The following is a 20591-nucleotide window of genomic DNA, read 5'->3' on the forward strand; positions in this document are numbered from 1 at the left end:
TCATACAAAATTTACACTACTCTTATATAATTTTTGACACAATAACAATTAAATAATTAAAAAATTCAAGTTGTTGAGATGGTATTTGCCATATAAGATGCCCTATCAATTTACAGAAAGAATAAAGTAAGATTGACACTTTCTCTAGCACTTTTCTTTTAGAAAGTGTGATAAAGGTAAAGTTTGAGGATATGATATATTTCATGGGTTGGGTGCTGCTAAAGGTGTTATGAGTCGTTGTTTACAAGCTAATACTTATAGTTTATCACATCAGTCACCAAAATGTAAATTATTACATAATAAATATTTTTATAAAATGTGAATTGCATAAAAAAGTTGAATTATAATCTTCTTCAGTTCATTTGAATAGGAGAATATTTAATTAGTTATATTAAAATGGTATTTTTGTTCCCTTAAAAAGTGAAAAGACACAAATATTATTCAAATATAACTAACTGGAGATGATCTTAATTCAACTACAATCATTTCACCCCTTTATTACGGAGGGAAATTGAAAATTTCATTGGATTACAGTTTTTTTTTTTTTTTTTAATCTTAATTAGAGTTTTTTGGTTTGAAATAGGACGATGTTGAATGAAATAATAAATAAAATATACATTGTTCTTATCAAAATACTTATAGTATATAATAATGAATATCTTGATTGATTCTTTGAATTAGTAATGGGTAACATGACTCATGAAAAGAAAAGCTTTGTTTTTTTTAATATTTATACTTTTGATACATCCAAAGAGAGAAGCAAGATATTCAAATTAATGTTTTGAGTTGTTAGCTTCAAAGCTCATATAATTGCTAACAAAGATATAACCACTACGAAAGAAGCATAGTGGGTTCCAACCTTATCCTAAATAGTAATAAATGTATTGAGTTAATTAATTTTTAAATGGAGGCTTGATCCTTATTGACTATTGAGTTTGTAGGTGAAACCTAGTAATGCTACAAGTTTCTCTTGTATCATTTTGTAGTCTCTTCAATAATAATGTCGCTATTAAATTTACCATTGGACTTGTCATCAACCATTATTAGATTTTGATAAATAATAAATTTAATAGCCACATCATTCTTGAAAGGACTCAATAAAAATATAAGAGGGACTTGTAGAATTACTCGATAAAACCTTATAAATTACTTTATTTATGACTTGTGAGCTCTATATGTTAAATCTAAACCGGTAAAGTACCACATGTATGTCCACATTTATTGTTGTCACTTTAAATATTCCACTATCCTATTATGCTAAGGTGACTTGTGAGCTCTATATGTTTCTTCCGTTCCAACATGGTAACCCCCACCACGCACTATGGTAAAGAGTAACTGGGATGTAGGGATTAACTCGAAGGAAGGGCGTGTGGGGTTGGGTTTTATTGTCAGGGACTCTAACGGGAAGTTTATTGCTGCACGGAGTATGTCTTTGGCTTTCCAAACTGACCTAACAACAGCTGAAGCTTTAGCATCAATGAATGCAGTTCTTTTCGGTAAGGAATTAGGGCTCAACAACGTCATTTTTTAAGGTGACTCCTTGCTAGTGGTTAAGGATATTGCCACAAAGGGATCGTGCCTTAGTAGTTATGGTCATTTCATATAATGTATCGGGAAGTAGCCACGCGGTAAAATCGAAAAGATCTGGCCAGACGCATGAGGATCGCCATCACTGCCGCATAATCGTTAAAATCAATCTCCACCTCATCGCCGCTATAAGTTTACTTCACGTGACGCCTCACCAAGTGTAGGTGGATATTGAACAGAGGGGAGTTAACCCTTCCCACTTTATACGCATCTTTTACTTCATCTGGAAGATAACGGTTAATATTCATAATATTCTCTTTAAAAAAAAAGGTGATCCTTGTCAACCACCATTAATTTTTTTTTTTTTTTTTTTTCATTCTTTTTACCAGAGCTAATTTATGCGTGAATTAACAATGTCATATTAGTATAACACAATAATAATGGAATATGATGTAATATATAGCATTACTCTTGTTTGTAATGTGTATAATGCTTCACATTACACTATCATCCCACTTCCAGTTCAATGCGATGATGTAAAAATACCCATCAACCTATTAGTAATTGTTAAAAATAAAAAAATTAAAGGGTTGATAAACCCTGTTACATCATCCTAATAAGATGGGAGTTAAACGATAGTCTAATATGCAACATTATTAATTTAGTAGACTGTTATATGACTAACATGATAATAATTTTTAATTTTTTTTACAACTGCTAATCAAAAAGTTGATTTCACTATCATATCATAAAATTGCATAACAATCTATTAAATAACATTATTATGTAATAATCAATGAGCAATTATGCAAACTACTGGTATATGATGTCCGAGTAATAATGATCATCTTCATTTCATGGTCACAGTTTAAAGTTTGCATATCTAACTAGATACATTATTTGAAATTATTTAAATTTTAAATACACAATTAGATAGACTAAATTTAAATTATAACAATATTCTGCTCCTCATACCGGCCTCGTTGGAATGCACATAAAAACTATGTCGGTGGTCAGTTTGCACGTGAGAATTTGACAAAAGCTCCCCCCCCAACCCCTTATTACACGTGATAGTTTAGGTAGAAGTCAAGTCGGGGGGTGGTTCTATGCCTTTTCCTAGAAATTTCTCAAAAGTTTTGAGCCGGTTCGAACCCTTTTTTCCTATTGGACCCCAACACTTTCTACGTGGTCTCACAATGTGACCACCTTGTCACTTTGTCAGGACCGTTAGTTACGTCTTTTGGGCGTTTCAAAGAGAGAAAAATAAATTAATAAACTAAAAAAAGAAAAAGAGAGTAAGTGAATCGGATCCACCTCCGCCATTTTATACCACTTCTAGAGAACTTTTCGGAGCCAAGAAAACACAGTGGGGAGCTGTCCCCATCAAGTGGGGGCCCACAAACCTCGGTGACACAAGCCCAGTTGGCTTTTTGAGACTACACCGTACCAAGGGCGCGTGAGGTTTGTTCCGAAGGAAAGTGTAGCCGGTAGCGTATGGCGCACACGTTGCGCGTCACACTGACAAGGACGGTTGCTGGCCGTTTTATCGCAAGAAATTCAGGGTTCTTGCCTCGTCTCGTCCCGTGAGGAGTTTTTGGTATTTCGCGTTTTCCTGACTACTACTTTTCCACCGAATTCTTTTATGGTGTTGCGAAAATGCTTTTCGCCACCAGCATGGTGTAAGCCAATTTCGACTCAAATTTGGATTTGGACCTTTACGTCATTACGTGATTAATCATTTATCTTTATTGAATATAGATTAATGCTAAAAGTGTACATTTTTATCGATAATTATTTTACAATGTTAATATGATAACCCCAACTAATAATTTTTTTTCTTTAAAAAAAAAAAAAAAAATTCAAAGATTGATTAAAACTGCTATATCAAAATTGTGAAATAAGTATATGATAAAAATTTAATTTTTAGCATTTCTCGTAAATTTAAAATTCTTTTGCTTTTTTATTTGATATTTATATACTCAAGGGTTTGGTGTTTATTTTCTTCTTAAAGTTGGATAAGATTTCAGTTGTATGCTATGTATAGAGTTTTCTTCTCTAAATTAGGTGTAATGATTATTATTATTATTTTTTTTAATTTAGTGCATCAAATTGTTAGGTGTATTTTTTTATTTTTTTATTTTGTCTAATTGAAATGTGGAAAAGAGGGTATAAAAAAGGATCTTTCGTACTCTTGATCTAAAAGGAAGAAAGAAGGGAGAATTTAAATGAATGCTACCAAACATTAGGTAGGTAGTGGCCAATTTTGTTAAACCGTGTGTACGAAAATTAGCACATCTAGACATTTTTAAAGCATTCCAGCTTTGAAAATAATAAAGATTAAGGATAATGTCAGACACAATAGCGGCAAACTGCCAAGAAGAAAAGATATGAGACTGATTCACAACAAGAATCACCATAAGTGCATCTCCTTCCAAATCAAAACACCTAAAATTGATAGTAGAAGCCAAACGAGTGACAAGAAGAGTAGTTGTTGCTTTACCAAAAAGGAGCATGCGAGAGATACATATATATTTTTTTTAATGGAATTTCCTCTAACTCTGTTTATTAAAAAAAAAATGCATGTGTTTCTAAAATGTTCAAGAATTGTATGACAATTTTATAAATTGAATTAGGTGAAAGTTTAAAGGAAAACCATATTGGTATGCTTTTTTAAATTAGGGTTAAATATTTGTATCATAAATTTATATTATTTATGTCATAGGGGTACAAGTTGAATTAATGTAGCATTCGTGGGCCGCCAACAAACATTTCAATGGGCCCTGTTTATGCTCTGAGGGAATTGGGCTTTGGGAGTTGAACCTCTCGGCCCCTCAGTTTCAGCCTCGGACCAAAAACCCTCTATCGATTCTCAGTTTCTCGGTGAGAGAAGGGATTTATGCAAATGGGGTTTTGACTCCACTCGCAGGTTTTACGAAGAACTCCACGAGATTTGGTGGCGTGGATTGGGACGGTGTGAAGAACACCAATATACGCTTGCAACAAATCGTACTCTTCTGCTCGGTTGCTAAAGCATTTAGCTGTTGCTGCTGAGGTGAAGAGAAGCAATGTGAGTATTCATTCCTTCCTTCCTTCATTCAGCTCTCTTTCTCTAGCTTTTTGCTTTTCTTCCTAGTCCATTACAATGTTTTTGAGTGAATGTTTGATTGCTTTCTGGGTTTCTATGTACATATGTAACGAAGCAAGAAAAACTTAATTTTGAAGTTATTAATGATTTAGAGCATTCTTAGTTTCCACAAAATACCCACACCATCAAACTAGCTAATTCCCTCGCCAGTTTAGTTTTGTCAGAACCCTCACCATATACGCTGAGCTTCAATCTTTCGCCGCTTCATTTTTCTTTTTTATATATTTTCTCTCACTCTCTCTCTCTCTCTCCCGCGCCTCTAGTTCTCTGCAACTCACTCAGCCAACGCTCATCAGGAGGAGGACGATTGAGGTAATTCTCCTCTCCCTCCTTTCTCATCTCTCTCTCTCTCTCTCTCTCTCTCTCTCATGTTCTTTTCAATTTCTTCCTCTTGTCTTGCTTCAAGAATTAATTAGTGATGCTGTGGGTTCTTACGTTCCAATTTTTGGATGATAATCATGAAGTTTGTAGCTTATTTGATACACCCATAAGATCATTCTATATATTTTCTGCTGAGGTTAGAAACTTGGAGTGAAAACCGAAAACCCCTTGAATATTCACGAAATTGATTGGCTGTTGATACTGGTTTTGGATTAATCTGTGATTGGGTGATAATATAGTTGGCGATTTTTGATTTGTAGTAGTACCCTTGGAATTTGTAGTTCAATCAATAGACCCATGGAATGATTTGTCAATTTTCTGTCCAGTTGGGAATTTAGGGTAAAAACCGAACAATATTCTAAAGAGGATATAACGTTCTGGTAGAAGCAGAAAGCCAACCAATTTCGTGCTTCCACATCTTTTTGTGCTTCTACTACTAAGCTTTCAGGTATTTCTTTCTTATTTTCTCTGAGGCATTTGGTCGAGCATATAGCTAGAACTCAATGACTAAAGTGATATATATTTTTTTCTGTATATTTAATGTGTGATTTTTTTTGGGTTCTGTTTTTGAGTTGTCTATGTGGTCCTAGCTTCTCGTGATTAGGATTTAGGGTAATATGGGTTTCTTCATGTGGCACTCAAGGTAAACTATGAGCTATCTGGGTGTGATAACAATTAGTTGGCTCTACTGAAGTTCTTCTAACTTTTGGGAAGCAAAATAATGTAAAAGGATTTGAAAGAAATATGGAAGTTTCTTTTCTTTTCATGAACAAAAGTTACAAAAGTAGGGTAAAGGTCATATAAGTCATGTAAGTTATGGAACTATATATTGGCTCATGAAGCACTTTTAACTTCATAATTTGCTGCTTGGAAGTAGCCTGTTGGTTTGTAGAGATACATATGTGTGTTTTTACTTTACTGATAGCTACAATGTTTGTTGGAGTTAGTGATTTGAAGGAAATGCAGTGGGGATCATTTATTGATTCAATATGCATCGGCGAGTTATGATAAGGAACAGAGCTAAAACACCAATTCAAGCTAATAGACTTCTAATTGCAAAGGATAACGGAACCTAATGTTCAGAGACTGAGGCCAGCCTACTCAGTTTCTGGTAAGATTGATAGCAGGTGGATGAGGGAGTGGAACCTAAATGCCCGAGTTGTAAATTGTAATCAAAAGTGGGAATTGAATGAGAGCATCAAAATTCCTAATCTCTTTTATGACTTACTGCAGCTTTGAAGCGTGAGTACCAAATTATGTGCAGGCAAACAATGTTGATGGGGTTTTAGAGGGTGACTCTGCATGTGGGTCGAATCTGAGTTTGGCTACACCAGTTAGTAATAGCGTTGTTGCTTTTGCCCTTGTCATGTCTAGCTTTTAAACAAGAGTAATTGGTTTTTTTCTTTTCTTTTTTCTGTAGCTATTTTTCACTATTTATTGGTTTGTGATTGAGTTGAGTTTTCATTTCTTAATTTGTTTCTATTTGTATAAGCTTCTTGAAAGCACAACCTTCTCTAGGTGTTCCTGTAGCTGGAAGTTCTGCCGGAAGCACAGCAACAGTGCTAGTAAAGGCATTCAGAACCAGAAATGTCAGTATGGGAGGGAAATCCAGTTTGGTCCTCTTGCATTAAGCTGTATTGCTTGATGGGCTTGCTGAGTTGTTTTATTCTAGGTTACTTTTTGTCATTCGTAGTGTAAATCAGTGCAAGCAGCCTAGTTGATTTATTTGGATGTGTTATCAATTACATTTGTAGTTATTGCTGTTTGATTCTTGAATATTGAAGCTCAAGTTGAATTATTATGCAATCTGATTCATCTAGTAAGGCTCTTTTGATTGTAGTGATGGATTTCCATAAGAATACCTTCCAACTACCATACGAATAAAGAAGAATATTTAAATGAAGTAGAGAAATATTTAGAGAGTTTGATGTGTCATGCTTTTGGGAAGTGGCTAACTAAAATTGCAAAAGCGTGTTATCAACTTTAGTAGGGAATGAGTCGGAAACTTAATTTTGAATTGGAAAGCGAAAATTATCAAGCGAAAAATGATAATTTTCTAGGGAATAAGACGAGAAATATAGATGAATGAGTTAGTTTTGAATTTATGGCATTTTGCCAGGTCTTGTTGTCCTTTTCCTCTTCTTATTCTCTTTTTACCCTTTATTTCAAATTAGATTGGCGTTGGAGGAAGAGAGATGTTGTACATAGTGGGTCTGGGACTGGGCAACGAGAAGGACATCACTCTCAGAGGTTTAGAAGCAGTGAAGAAATGCGGAAAGGTCTACATAGAGGCCTACACTTCTCTCCTCTCTTTCGGTCTCTCTTCCGATGGCCTTTCCACATTGGTACTACTTCCCTGTGCACAATAGCTGCTACTCTTCGTTTTCTTTTTCCAAAGCCCTCAATTTTGGGTTTTATTTTATTTTCACATCGGGTTTGCTTTTTCTTCTTTCTTTTGTGCAGGAACAGTTATATGGGAAATTAATCACACTAGCAGATAGGGAAATGGTGGAGGAAAAAGCAGATGAAATTCTATCAGAGGCTCATGGCTTTGATGTGGCTTTCCTTGTTGTTGGGGATCCTTTTGGGTATGGATTATGCTTACTTTTTCTTTTTGATTTGGATTTTGTGGAATGCTGTAGTTGGATGATATTATTTATTTTTGTGAATTTGGGTTTTATTGAATTCTTGAGTTAAAGAAAAATGTGAATTGTTTGAGTATTGTAAGTGAAGAAACATTACTTATGGAGTATTGAGTTTGAGAGATTGTTGGTTTTCAGTCCATTAGGGAGGGAAGAATAAAAATTGCAGAGCAGATACGAGAAGTTGGGGCTGCTAATTTAGCTGATTTGCTCAAAAGACCAGTCTCGAAACAAGTTTATAAATTTAAAATTCGAATGCCAATGAGCTCTAGCTCAGATGGCAGCTGCTACTCCTATTACGGCAGAGTGAAGGGTGGGGTTGTAGGTTCAAGACCAATATGTGCATATGTAACTGATCAGTCAAATAAATAAATAAACAAATAGAGTTCAGTTAATCTTCAACATTTTTGAGTCAAATCTTTCTTGGAGCTTAAACTCTGCATATAGTTCCAAATTATGGCTAAGAATCCTAAGCTGTATATGTACTTTTTTCTTGCACCTGCGCACATGTAAATTTACATTGGAATAACATGGTTCTTTATTGGAATTCAATTGACATACTCGCTTCTGTTTACAATTTGTTTTTGAACACAGAGCAACAACACACACTGATCTTGTTGTTCGAGCAAAGAAGATGGGGGTTGAAGTCAAGGTGGTACACAATGCATCAGTGATGAATGCAGTCGGTGTATGTGGGTTACAACTCTACTGCTATGGAGAGACAGTTTCAATACCATTTTTTACCGAAACATGGAGGCCTGATAGCTTTTATGAGAAGATTCAAAGAAACCGCATACTCGGATTACACACACTCTGCTTGCTAGGTGAAGTTTTCATGATTGGTTTAGTTGATGGAATGCACATCAGTTATAGTTTTTCAAATATAGAAGAGATTGCTTGATCTATAGGTTGCAACCTCTTGGAACTACAGTAAAATATTTACTGAGGTTATATGCTATAGAGACACTAAGGATTTTTTAAAAGATAGGAGCTGTGATTTTTGCATTCACAACAATTTTCACGCTACATATATTTCTCAACATGCATAAGTTATAAACCTACCTTAGGTATCACATTCTATCTTTCTGGAACATTACTGTCTGTTACTTCACTCATGTATGATAGCAGCATAGTATCATTCTGTGTTTCTCATCTATACGTCTATTATCATTAGGAAGCTTTTGTAGGCCCTTTTCTTGTATCAAACAGTCATTGTGTCTTTCCCGTTCATAAACATTGAGCTTAAAGCTTTAGATGTCAAAAAATGACTATTTTATAGTCATGGTAGCATTGGGATTGCTATAATTTAATAATCCTTTCCTTCTTTCCAAAACATGTCCCATTCACTCATCTAGTAAAGATAAAAGAAGTCCTCTGAATTCGGGCTTGTTTGTAATATGTGCCTCTTCTTGATGTATCATACTTAAAAAAATTCATTGCAAATTCTTCAACCCCGCAGATATACGAGTGAAGGAACCCTCACTGGAGTCCTTATGCAGGTCTGTACTTAAAAGTGAACAATTGCCTTCTCTCTCTTTTTTTTTTTTGGGTGGAATTATTTTACCATGGCTCTTAAGTACCAATGCATGGACTGATTATTTTTGCTCTGCTTTGCCTCTTGAATTCATTCAGAGGAAGAAAGCAGTATGAACCACCTAAATACATGACAATAAACACTGCCATTGAGCAGCTCTTGGAGGTGGAGCAAAATCGTGGAGAATCTGGTATGGTTTCTGAATTCTTCCTATCTACAAGCCTTGAATTTCATTTGTAGATGATTCTTTAAGTTTACTACTTTCTTGAGTTTGATTTATCTTTTATGTAAGTTTTTTGTTTACAACGGATGATTTGCTTAGGTGGCTCCTAACCTTTTTCTATGCTCTTATGCTCCATATTTTGCTGCAATTAATTTTCAGTTGCTCTAAATTTGAAGTTTCAAGTTTTGCAAAAATAATTGTGTTATTTGATTATTGGCGATTCGTGCATTTTCCTGCAGCGTATGGTGAAGAGACTGATTGTGTTGGGTTTGCTCGGCTGGGATCTGAGGATCAGAAGATAGTTGCTGGTACGATGAAGCAACTGCAGATGATTGATTTTGGAACACCTCTGCATTGCCTTGTCATAGTAGGCAAGACCCATCCGGTGGAAGATGAAATGCTGGACTTTTACAGACTTAAAGGAGAGAGTTTGGAACAGATAGGTAATAGGCAATAGGATTGTATGATTATTTTTTTTTTTCCTCAAAAAGGAAATGAGATTGATATATATTGCCTCTTCATGGAGGTTAGTCTTCCTTTTTGGTCTTGTGATGATCTATTCTTGCTCTTTTAATTGTAAAAGCATTCACTTAATCATGCTTGATCTTCTTTTCTACAAGACACTTCTCATACTAACGTTAGCAAAGATTTGATTGCAGAAGTTGTGTATGTCATATGGTGGCTGGGTTTGTTTGAGTTAAAAATTTCATTATGGCAGTTTTACTGCTCAAGTGACGGTCACTGAATGACTGGTAATCAGATGAAGAATTTGTTTTTTTAGTAGATGTGGTATAATCTGGCGTGTTTGTTTATTTTTCTTAAGTTATTTCAAGCTGAGATGTCAATTTCTCATTGGAGGGCACAGAATGGTAAGTTTGTACCACAATCTCATAAAAGTTAGTCTCATCATCTATTGCTGCCTTGTACTGTATTTGAAGGTGAAAAGAAGAAAAAGCCATGTGAGTTTATTTAAAGTGATAAAATCTCAAGATCAGGAGAATCAATTTAGAGGACTATGTATAAGGTCTAAACATAATAAATATTTATTCAAAACGATCAACAGAATCAAAATGCATGAAGCATAAATATTAATGTGGGGACGCATAAATGCTAGCAGGATAAGATTTTATTTTATTAAAGAAAATGCCGGCCGCTGGCGGGCGTCATCAGGGAGCTGAAAGTGCAATTCTGAAATTTTCTTCCACTGCATCTGCATCTGGCCTGTGTGTAATTTTGTTCCACTCATGAGGAAATCGGATAAGAGAGGTAGTACTGCATTGGCCCACTTTGTAAGTGCAATCCTGAAATTTTGTCCCTTTTTTGCATACGCAAAGCTTTACTTCAAGTAGTTGTTGTACTTGTCCATGTTCGTTGCATTGGAAATTCGGTGTCACGTTTAACCTACTACTTTTAATGGCTTCCTTGTACTGTTCAATCCGGTATGATTTTCCTTCATGAATCTCTGTTTCATAGAAGAAGAAGAAGTTATCCATACCACCCTTATATATTTTTCTTACGATCATACTAAAACTTTTAAGTTTTTTTTGATAGATTCTGTCAAAATTTTTAAAATAGCTTTTTTTTTTTTTTTTTTTTTATAAAAAAAAGAGAGGGTATTTTAAAAATTTTGACACTCATGACCCATCAAAACTAGCGGTTGAAAATTTTGAAAAATGGATACACTAAATTAAGACTTTTTAAAGTTTAAAGGTATGATTGTAAAAGTGACAAAAAAATTAGGATGGTAATTGGTAAGTGAAGTTTTTCAAAATATATATATATATATATATATATATATATATATATAATGGAGGACTATGTATAAGGTCTAAACATAATAAATATTTATTCAAAACGATCAACAGAATCAGAACCAAAATAAAGCATGTTTTATTAGAATAATAATATTGTTGATGTTTAGACGGACATTTTATTTTATTAAAGGATACATTCGCGAAATGATAGCTAGAATGACAACGACTATAGTTCTTGTATTGTGTAAACCATGTTTTTCTCAATATTGATATTAAAAGGAAAAGTGTAAACCATGTTTTTCCAACTCTTCAACTAGACTGGAAATGTTCTCATTGGCGTAAACGTTAGCAGCTCTATTAAAGTAATCGTTTTGCTCCAACCCTATGCACCTCCCATGCTTATTCCATTCATCCCCCCAAAATTGTTCGTCTTTCCCTCTAAGGTTTGGCCAAAATTTCTTCATACGTTCAATCAGCTTCTTCTCTCTTGCCAGCTACACAGTAGATCAAAATATATATATATACATAGTTAGCACCAAACGTTATATATATATATTAACACAAATGATAATGACGCAGAAAAAGGAAAGAATACTAAGTCTTTAAATCTAGTGATATTTAATTTATATTTGAAGTGTTTGTGTTATTTTGTAATCATTATTAATATTTAATTTATGTTTTGTGAGTCGATATACATTAATAATGGGTATGGTCCAAAAGTCAATCACATAGGTTAGGATATAGTGTCTTGAGCATGTTTGGGATTGCGTTTGAAAAATACAATTTTTAAGTTAAAAAATGCTTTTTGGTAAAAGATTCATTTTTAAGCTTTTGTCAAAAGTGTGTTTTTGTCATTTTTAGGCTTTTTAGATCCTTAAAAGCGCTTTCAATTTTTTTTACCAAATGAATATTTTTTTTTTTTCAAATTGACTTTTTGAATGTTAAACGTAATTTTAAGCCCTTCAAATGTTCACACAAACATACCAATCCATTTAAGCATATATACTATCCGATTGTAATAGACAATTTTCTCTCTTAGATTTATCAGGCTGCTGAGACGTCAATATATATATATATATATATAATAAAGTAAATGTGGAGACACAATAATATATAATACCTTGTCATAATCAAATGCAGGTCCACTTGTGCAAATGATGCCGCCTCCATTCTTTTTCTGTGGCCAAAGCCCATGAATAGTGAAATAAGTGAACTTCGTCGCGTTTTTGTGACACTTGTTCGGAGCAAGATTGCAGAATGTGGGAGGCCACTGAAGGACCAAATAGAAATGATCATAATCCTCAGCATCCGGGAACACCCCTTGAAAAGAATCATAAATATCCTGATGATTAAGATCCCGTGGCGGTGGCACCCGATGAAAATAAATCCCAGTCACCAATACCAAGAAGCAAGCAAAAAGGTACACTTTCGTTGCAACCATCTTTTAGATCACATCAAAATAATGTTATGGTAGGGTAATATATATAGCATAGCATGCATGCATACGTGTGAACGTAAAACTAAAGTCGCAAAAAATCATAAAGATTGGTTAAGGACTCGATCATAGATGTTTCGTCATTGTCATGGATGTGATTGATGAATAGTGTTAAAAAAAAAAAAAACAAACAGATAACTAATAGAAACAATCTATACGTACCCACTTTTCTTCGTTGGATAGATTTATCAAGTGATCATGAGCATATATCAAACAAAAACCATCTATGCAAATACATTTATGAATAATTAGTTGGAGAGCTTAATTTTAATTAAGAGCACTCACATTCGCCTAAACAAATATGAAATAGGAGAGTATTCTGTTAGTGTTTATTGTTATTAGTTAGGCTAGTCCGTTATTTTGTTGAGCTCAATCTGAATACTGTAAAATTCAACAACCAATAACCTAATTAATTGTCTAATGTTTGTAGCAAATGAGGACGAATTACAATAAACCATGTAGATGCATTTATGAGCCATTAGTTGGGAGCCCTAAATTTAACAACTGATGAGCTCTTGTCTAACATGTGTAGCACTAGGGGTGGGCAAAAACCCGCCCAACCCGCAGACCCGCCCCGAACCCATGCGGGTTTTGTGTATATTTTTGTGGGTTCGGGTAGGATTTATCCAACTCATGCGGGGTGGGGTGGGTTGCGGGTATAGGAATTTTTTCCCTGCGGGTACCCGCCCCGCCCTAATCCAACCCACGTTAGCATAAAAAGGAAAAAACCCTAGGTACTAACCCTAACTCCTCTCTCTATTTTGTTCTTCCACCTCTCTCCCTTAGTCCCTCTCTTGTTCTCTTGCTCTCTCTTCGTCTCTCTTGCTCTCTCGCTCTCTTACTCTTTCTTCATCTCTCTTGTTCTCTCTTGTTAGTGGCTCTCTCTCCGTCTCTCGTCTGCGCCGCCCTCCACCTCTTCAGACGCTGTTGCGCTGCTCTCACCTCCACAGAATACAATCCAAGTTTTTTTTTTTTTTTTTCTCTCTCTAGACCTCTTTCATGAATGAGATCCAAGAGATCTCTTGATAAATTCATTAATCTGATGTTGGGTTGTTTGTTCAAACAAATAAATTTTCATTTCCATTGTTTATAGGTTCTGATGTTGGGTTGTGGTTGTGTAGGAGGAAAAGAAATTTGCAGAACAGGAGAGATGAAAATGGAGGAGAAAAAACCAGACGAAAATGGAGGAAAAGAACCCAACCCGCACAACCCGCAGACGATTTCCCCGCCCCGCAGCACCCGAATCCGCGCAGATATTGCTCATTGTGCTCGGGTGGTGGGTTGGAAATCCCAAAACCCACAAGGTGCGGGGCGGGTGGGAAAAAGTCCGATACCCGCCCCGCCCCGACCCGTGCCCAGCCCTATGTTGCACATGATCACCACGTACAAATAATAAACCATGTAGATGCACATAAATACTAACAAAGACCTGATAGTGGATAAAGACGTGATTCGCCAAAATTTACTGTAGATCTGAAACTGATTGAGACGGTGACTTTTCATAGATATTGTCTTATAATGGTCTGAAAAGCTATTATGTATGTCATAGATAATCTTTAAGCTGTGAAGATTCCAAATTATATTTTTGGTATTGTACGAAGCATTTTGCCCCATTTAATTGTTATATCTATAACAAGATAATTCCTTCAAAAACAATACAAGATATTGATGTTGGTTTTAAAGGAAATATAAATGGTGTCCGTCACCTCGTACAACAAAAGAAACAAATGCTTTGGCGTTGTTGGAGAAAGACATGTTTGGCCTTGGACCGGGGGTGGCCAGTGGGGGCTTGGAGCCATGTGCGAATGCTTGCATGATTACATGTGAATGGGGCAAAGTTTTCAATTGTCAGAAACTCTGAAAAATGGATTTTGTTAAATTACCAATTAGAACAAAAATTTAAACTAATAGGAAGAGATAAATTTAATCATTTAATCAATACTTTAACATTTTTCTTTATGTGTGTGAGTTCAAACTTCCTTTTAATAGGTGACTCAACACGTAGAATATTTAATTGATATTAGGTAAAGTAACATAGTCAAGGTTCGAACTTAATTAGGATATTTGGCTATGATATCATGCTAAATCACCATTTATCTCAAAAGCTTAAGTTAATAGGAAAATGTAAATTTAATTATTTAATCAATACTTTAACATTTTGCTACTCAAAGGCATTTCCTGTGGACTAGTGAAACGAGGAACAATCTGTCACTCTAGCACAAGGACCGGGCTATGGTCAATACAAATTCCCCATCCCTCCCTTCGTGTTTACCACTAATTGATTCATAAGGTCAATCTACTTCAGGGCACAGTTTGGCAAAAGCTTCTTATTATTCATTAAAAAAAATTTGACTCCTAATATTCTTACTTTTTACTTCAAATAAATCACTTTTACTATTATTCAAATAAAAAATAACTATATATCTATATACCAAACATTCTTTTTGTTTGTTTGTTTGTTTGTTTGTTTTTTTTTTTTTTCTTTATATTAATCAATTTTTGCTACAGACAAAACAATAACCGTCCATTGCCAAATCAACCTCATGATTCTTTTGGCCGGCCGACCTATCAGGGACATTTGGACCAGTGGGAGGAGGAATAGTCTATCAATCTAGCGGAAGAATCGGACTAAGGATTGCATGTGAATGGGGCCACGTTTTCAATTATCACAGACTTTGAAAAGTGTGTTTAAATGAACTATTTAGATCATAATAATACCAAAACAAAAGGGCGGTTGTTGGGTATTAAATGAATATTAGGATGACAATTTTTATTTTTTCTAATCCTATTAGATGACATTGACTAAAGATTGACTAATAATATACGTCCCAATAGGCTTAGGGTCTGTTTGGGTGTGTTTGAGGAGTGGCTTAAGGTCTAGTAATCAAAGGCATTTCCTGTGGACTAGTGGAACGAGGAACAATCTGTCAATCTAGCGCAAGGACCGGGCTATGGTCAATACCAATTCCCCATCCCTCCCTTCGTGTTTACCACTAATTGATTCATAAGGTCAATCTACTTCAGGGCACAATTTGGCAAAAGCTTCTTATTATTCATTAAAAAAAATTTAACTCCTAATATTCTTACTTTTTTACTTCAAATAAATCACTTTTACTATTATTCAAGTAAAAAATAACTATATATATATATACCAAACATTCTTTTTGTTTGTTTGTTTGTTTCTTTTTTTTTTTCTTTATATTAATCAATTTTTGCTACAGACAAAACAATAACCGTCCACTGCCAAATCAACCTCATGATTCTTTTGGCCGGCCGACCTATCAGGGACATTTGGACCAGTGGGAGGAGGAATAGTCTATCAATCTAGCGCAAGAATCGGACTAAGGATTGCATGTGAATGGGGCCACATTTTCAATTGTCACAGACTTTGAAAAGTGTGTTTAAATGAACGATTTAGATCATAATAATACCAAAACAAAAGGGCAGTTGTTGGGTATTAAATGAATATTAGGATGACAGTTTTTTAATTTTTTTAATTTTTTCTAATCCTATTAGATGACATTGACTAAAGATTGACTAATAATATACGTCCCAAAAGGCTTAGGGTCTGTTTGGGTGTGTTTGAGGAGTGGCTTAGGGTCTGGTAATCAAAGGCATTTCCTGTGAACTTGTGGAACGAGGAACAATCTGTCAATCTAGCGCAAGGACCGGGCTATGGTCAATACCAATCCCCCATCCCTCCCTTCGTGTTTACCACTAATTGATTCATAAGGTCAATCTACTTCGGGGCACAGTTTGGCAAAAGCTTCTTATTATTCATTAAAAAAAATTTAACTTATAATATTCTTACTTTTTACTTCAAATAAATCACTTTTACTACTATTCAAATAAAAAATAACTATATATCTATATACCAAACATTCTTTTTGTTTGTTTGTTTGTTTGTTTGTTTTTTTTTTTTTCTTTATATTAATCAATTTTTGCTACAGACAAAACAATAACCGTCCATTGCCAAATCAACCTCATGATTCTTTTGGCCGGCCGACCTATCAGGGACATTTGGACCAGTGGGAGGAGGAATAGTCTATCAATCTAGCGCAAGAATCGGACTAAGGATTGCATGTGAATGGGGCCACGTTTTCAATTGTCACAGACTTTGAAAAGTGTGTTTAAATGAACGATTTAGATCATAATAATACCAAAACAAAAGGGCAGTTGTTGGGTATTAAATGAATATTAGGATGACAGTTTTTTAATTTTTTTAATTTTTTTAATTTTTTAATTTTTTCTAATCCTATTAGATGACATTGACTAAAGATTGACTAATAATATACGTCCCAAAAGGCTTAGGGTCTGTTTGGGTGTGTTTGAGGAGTGGCTAATCAAAGGCATTTCCTGTGGACTTGTGGAACGAGGAACAATCTGTCAATCTAGCGCAAGGACCGGGCTATGGTCAATACCAATCCCCCATCCCTCCCTTTGTGTTTACCACTAATTGATTCATAAGGTCAATCTACTTCGAGGCACAGTTTGGCAAAAGCTTCTTATTATTCATTAAAAAAAATTTAACTTATACTATTCTTACTTTTTACTTCAAATAAATCACTTTTACTACTATTCAAATAAAAATTACTATATATATATATATATATATATATACCAAACATTCATTTTGTTTTTTTTTTTTTTGTTTTTTTTTTCTTTTCATTATATTAATCAATTTTTGCTACAGACAAAACAATAACCGTCCATTGCCAAATCAACCTCATGATTCTTTTGGCCGGCCAACCCATCAAGGACATTTGGACTAGTGAGAGGAGGAATAGTCTATCAATCTAGCGCAAGAATCGGACTAAGGATTGCATGTGAATGGGGCCACGTTTTCAATTGTCACAGACTTTGAAAAGTGTGTTTAAATGAACGATTTAGATCATAATAATACCAAAACAAAAGGGCGGTTGTTGCCTTGTTGGATATTAAATGAATATTAGGATGACAAATTTTTTTTCTTAATTAATTTTTCTAATCCTACTAGATGACATTGAGTAAAGATTGACTAATAATATACGTCCCAAAAGGCTTATGGTCTGTTTGGGTGTGTTTGAGGAGTGGCTTAGGGTCTGGTAATCAAAGGCATTTCCTGTGGACTTGTGGAATGAGGAACAATCTGTCAATCTAGCACAAGGACCGGGCTATGGTCAATACCAATCCCCCATCCCTCCCTTCGTGTTTACCACTAATTGATTCATAAGGTCAATCTACTTCAGGGCACGGTTTGGCAAAAGCTTCTTATTATTCATTAAAAAAAAAAAATTAACTCCTAATATTTTTACTTTTTAATTTACTTCAAATAAATCACTTTTACTTTTATTCAAATAAAAAATTACTATATATATATATATATATATATATATATATATATATATAAATTTGTATTAATCAATTTTTGCTACAGACAAAACAATAACTCTCCATTGCCAAATCAACCTCATGATTCTTTTGGCCGGCCGACCTATCAGGGACATTTGGACCAGCGGGAGGAGGAATAGTCTATCAATCTAGCCCAAGAATCGGACTAAAGACTGCATGTGAATGGGGCCACGTTTTCAATTGTCTCAGACTTTGAAAAGTGTGTTTAAATGAATGATTTAGATCATAATAATACCAAAACAAAAGGGCGGTTGTTGCCTTGTTGGGTGTTAAATGAATATTAGGATGACAATTTTTTTTTTTTTTTTTTCTAATCCTTTTAGATGACATTGACTAAAAATTGACTAATAATATACGTCCCAAAAGGCTTAGGGTCTGTTTGGGTGTGTTTGAGGAGTTTCAAAGTATATTTAACACTTAAAAATTTTGTTTAAAAAAAAAAGTATTTATTTGGTATAAAAAAAATTGAAAGAGCTTTTAAGGGTAAAAAAAAGTTCAAAATTTGTCAAAACGGACTTTCAACAAAAGCTTAAAAATAAAGGTTTTGCCAAAAAACGCTTTTTGAATTAAAAAATTTATTTCTCAAATACAATCCTAAACATACTCTTAGTTAGTAAATCCTAACACGTCAATTTGCAGAAGAATTATATCATATATACTTGAACTTTCTTTTACTTCCCAAATAAAAGTACAAATTTACAAAATGAATAAATAATTAGTACAAGTACGAATTCTTGCACCTGTTCCGAAACCGAGGGAGGCTTCAAGCTGTGAGGACAAGAATAAACATTGATAATGAAGAGCTTTCAAATACATGATAACCCTAATTAATCCTCTTCTATTTACTTGTTACTGTTAGGCGAGAAAATTTGAAGGAAATTTCAAGAAACTAGTCTCTAAAAGAGATATGTGTTGCACGTGTTCTTTAAGCTATTAAAATAGTATGTAAAAAATACATGCTATTAAACATTATATCACTTTAAAAAGTTGGTTTGTTAAAAATTTGTGTCTTACATATATCTTATGTATTATGATAGAATTTACAACACACGCACGCTCAAAAATTGATAAAACAATGTCGGAGGATTCTGCTTTCTTTCTGTTAATATTTTATTTTGTTTTGGCCCCATAACAATTTTTTTTTTTTTACTTTAAATCTCTTTTCCCATTCAAGGGCCAAAAGGAAATTACCATAATCCTCCGCCCCTTGAAAATAAACCCAACCATAATCCTCCCGTTGAATATAAACCCCAATCACCAATACCAAGAAGCAAACAAAAATGAACCACAAGGGTGGTAGAAGAATTCCTTTCATCCTAGTAGTCGCGTGTTCGAATCCGCTTGCGGTAGTAGATGCGTGAACCAGATGCTACTTTGAAGGGGCTCTACTGACTCACACCTTTGTGGGGTTGTGGTAATGGGCTCGCCTTCCTAGGCAGTAGCTATGGCTCAAACCGGACATTCCACAGCGGGTGGGAACCCCGATGGTAACGCCCAAGGTGGAAAACTATACTGGTCGCCCCTTCCCACCTTTTTAATTAGAAAAAAAAAGAAAAAAGAAGCAAACAAAAATGCACGCGTGAGATATAACGCTTAGGGATTTGTAGATGGCCCTCATGGCCCAAAGGTGTATATATATATAAATGCATGCATACTTACGTGTGAACGTAAACCTAAAGTCGTAACCGCTAACAAATCATAAAGATTTGTCGTTGTCATGCATGTACGTGATTCATCGGTCATGCTTATTTATAATACTTATTTTATATTGATTGATGTGATATATTTTTAATAATTTTTTATATTAGTCACTTAAAAATATAATTAAAATAAATTAGGTCCATCGTGTAAAATTAAAATGAATTGTTGAGTGTGAGTGCAAGGTGTAAAGAGAATTAGGGTTATCATATATGAAAGAGTAATACTGTATACCATATTTTTATCTTATTATATAACCTACAGTGCTGATATGACATACTCAATCAACCCTTTGATTTTTTATTTTTATTTTTATTTAATAATGATTAATTTAAGTATTAGTTGGAACTGTCAGTCAGTATTGTAGGATATATAGTTGTGATATAGTTTTTAGCATTACTCTATTTTAAAGCTCTTCACTATCAATAAAGAAATGTTATCTACCATATTTTTATCTCATAAGTACTATTCCATGACGTTGGGACCTCAATTTTAAATAACCCTTTATTTATTATATATTTTTTTAATAAAAACTGATAAAATTGACATATTAGTATCGTAAAATAATTATAAAATAAAAAAGTAATTTCTATATTTATTCTACTAGCCCTCGGTTCTAGAGTCACCATCTACATATATCTAATTATAATATCGCTACATCTACCTGCATCCATATATATTTAATATTATTGCAACTTATGTGCATTGCACGACACGTCCCTGCTTTAAATTTGGTCCCCCCAACCCTACGGATTTGTCAAGAATTTTCTCTCATTCTCATCATCCTTGTTACCAACAACC

At 34.3% G+C, this 20591-nt stretch overlaps 3 protein-coding genes across 7 annotated transcripts in view; 1 reads left to right on the top strand and 2 right to left on the bottom strand.

Moving 5' to 3' along the window:
* The window catches only part of LOC132168578 (putative kinase-like protein TMKL1), a 3020-nt gene extending 1496 nt beyond the window's left edge, over window positions 1–1524 (bottom strand). The window contains exon 1 of the mRNA XM_059579575.1: window positions 1451–1524. Within this exon, the coding sequence (XP_059435558.1) occupies window positions 1451–1524 (74 nt within the window). The remainder of the gene's footprint in view (window positions 1–1450) is intronic.
* Window positions 1525–4422: 2898 nt separating this feature from the next.
* LOC132173066 (probable diphthine methyl ester synthase) lies at window positions 4423–10235 on the top strand. 5 transcript variants are annotated; one of them, XM_059584635.1, is made up of 9 exons: window positions 4423–4594; window positions 4936–4984; window positions 5380–5501; window positions 7228–7398; window positions 7517–7641; window positions 8290–8519; window positions 9155–9194; window positions 9328–9419; window positions 9692–10235. In XM_059584635.1, exons 4-9 carry the CDS (start codon window positions 7249–7251, stop codon window positions 9907–9909), a joined length of 855 nt encoding a protein of 284 aa, XP_059440618.1. In that variant the 5' UTR covers window positions 4423–4594; window positions 4936–4984; window positions 5380–5501; window positions 7228–7248; the 3' UTR covers window positions 9910–10235. The 5 variants fall into 5 exon arrangements, with proteins under 5 accessions (XP_059440618.1, XP_059440617.1, XP_059440616.1 ...); XM_059584634.1 differs by lacking the exon at window positions 5380–5501; XM_059584633.1 differs by lacking the exon at window positions 4936–4984.
* Window positions 10236–10541: 306 nt separating this feature from the next.
* On the bottom strand, window positions 10542–12647 carry LOC132168579 (ribonuclease 1-like). Its single transcript, XM_059579576.1, has 3 exons — window positions 12327–12647; window positions 11499–11700; window positions 10542–10914 (listed from the first exon to the last, which is right to left on the bottom strand). Exons 1-3 carry the CDS (start codon window positions 12645–12647, stop codon window positions 10619–10621), a joined length of 819 nt encoding a protein of 272 aa, XP_059435559.1. The 3' UTR covers window positions 10542–10618.
* Window positions 12648–20591: the final 7944 nt, after the last annotated feature.

The sequence above is a fragment of the Corylus avellana genome, chromosome ca2 (assembly GCF_901000735.1).
Source record: "Corylus avellana chromosome ca2, CavTom2PMs-1.0".
Classification (NCBI taxonomy): Eukaryota; Viridiplantae; Streptophyta; class Magnoliopsida; order Fagales; family Betulaceae; genus Corylus; species Corylus avellana.

Excerpts from the sequence above, each read along its gene's own strand:
- LOC132173066 (XM_059584635.1), top strand. The coding sequence starts at position 7,249 with ATGTTGTACATAGTGGGTCTGGGACTGGGCAACGAGAAGGACATCACT. Across the intron at positions 7,399-7,516 it reads CCGATGGCCTTTCCACATTG|GAACAGTTATATGGGAAATT; the intron begins GTACTACTTCCC and ends TCTTTTGTGCAG. Across the intron at positions 8,520-9,154 it reads ACACACACTCTGCTTGCTAG|ATATACGAGTGAAGGAACCC; the intron begins GTGAAGTTTTCA and ends TCAACCCCGCAG.
- LOC132168579 (XM_059579576.1), bottom strand. The coding sequence starts at position 12,647 with ATGGTTGCAACGAAAGTGTACCTTTTTGCTTGCTTCTTGGTATTGGTG. Across the intron at positions 11,701-12,326 it reads CTGCATTTGATTATGACAAG|CTGGCAAGAGAGAAGAAGCT; the intron begins GTATTATATATT and ends TCTACTGTGTAG. Across the intron at positions 10,915-11,498 it reads TGAAGAGTTGGAAAAACATG|AGATTCATGAAGGAAAATCA; the intron begins GTTTACACTTTT and ends TCTATGAAACAG.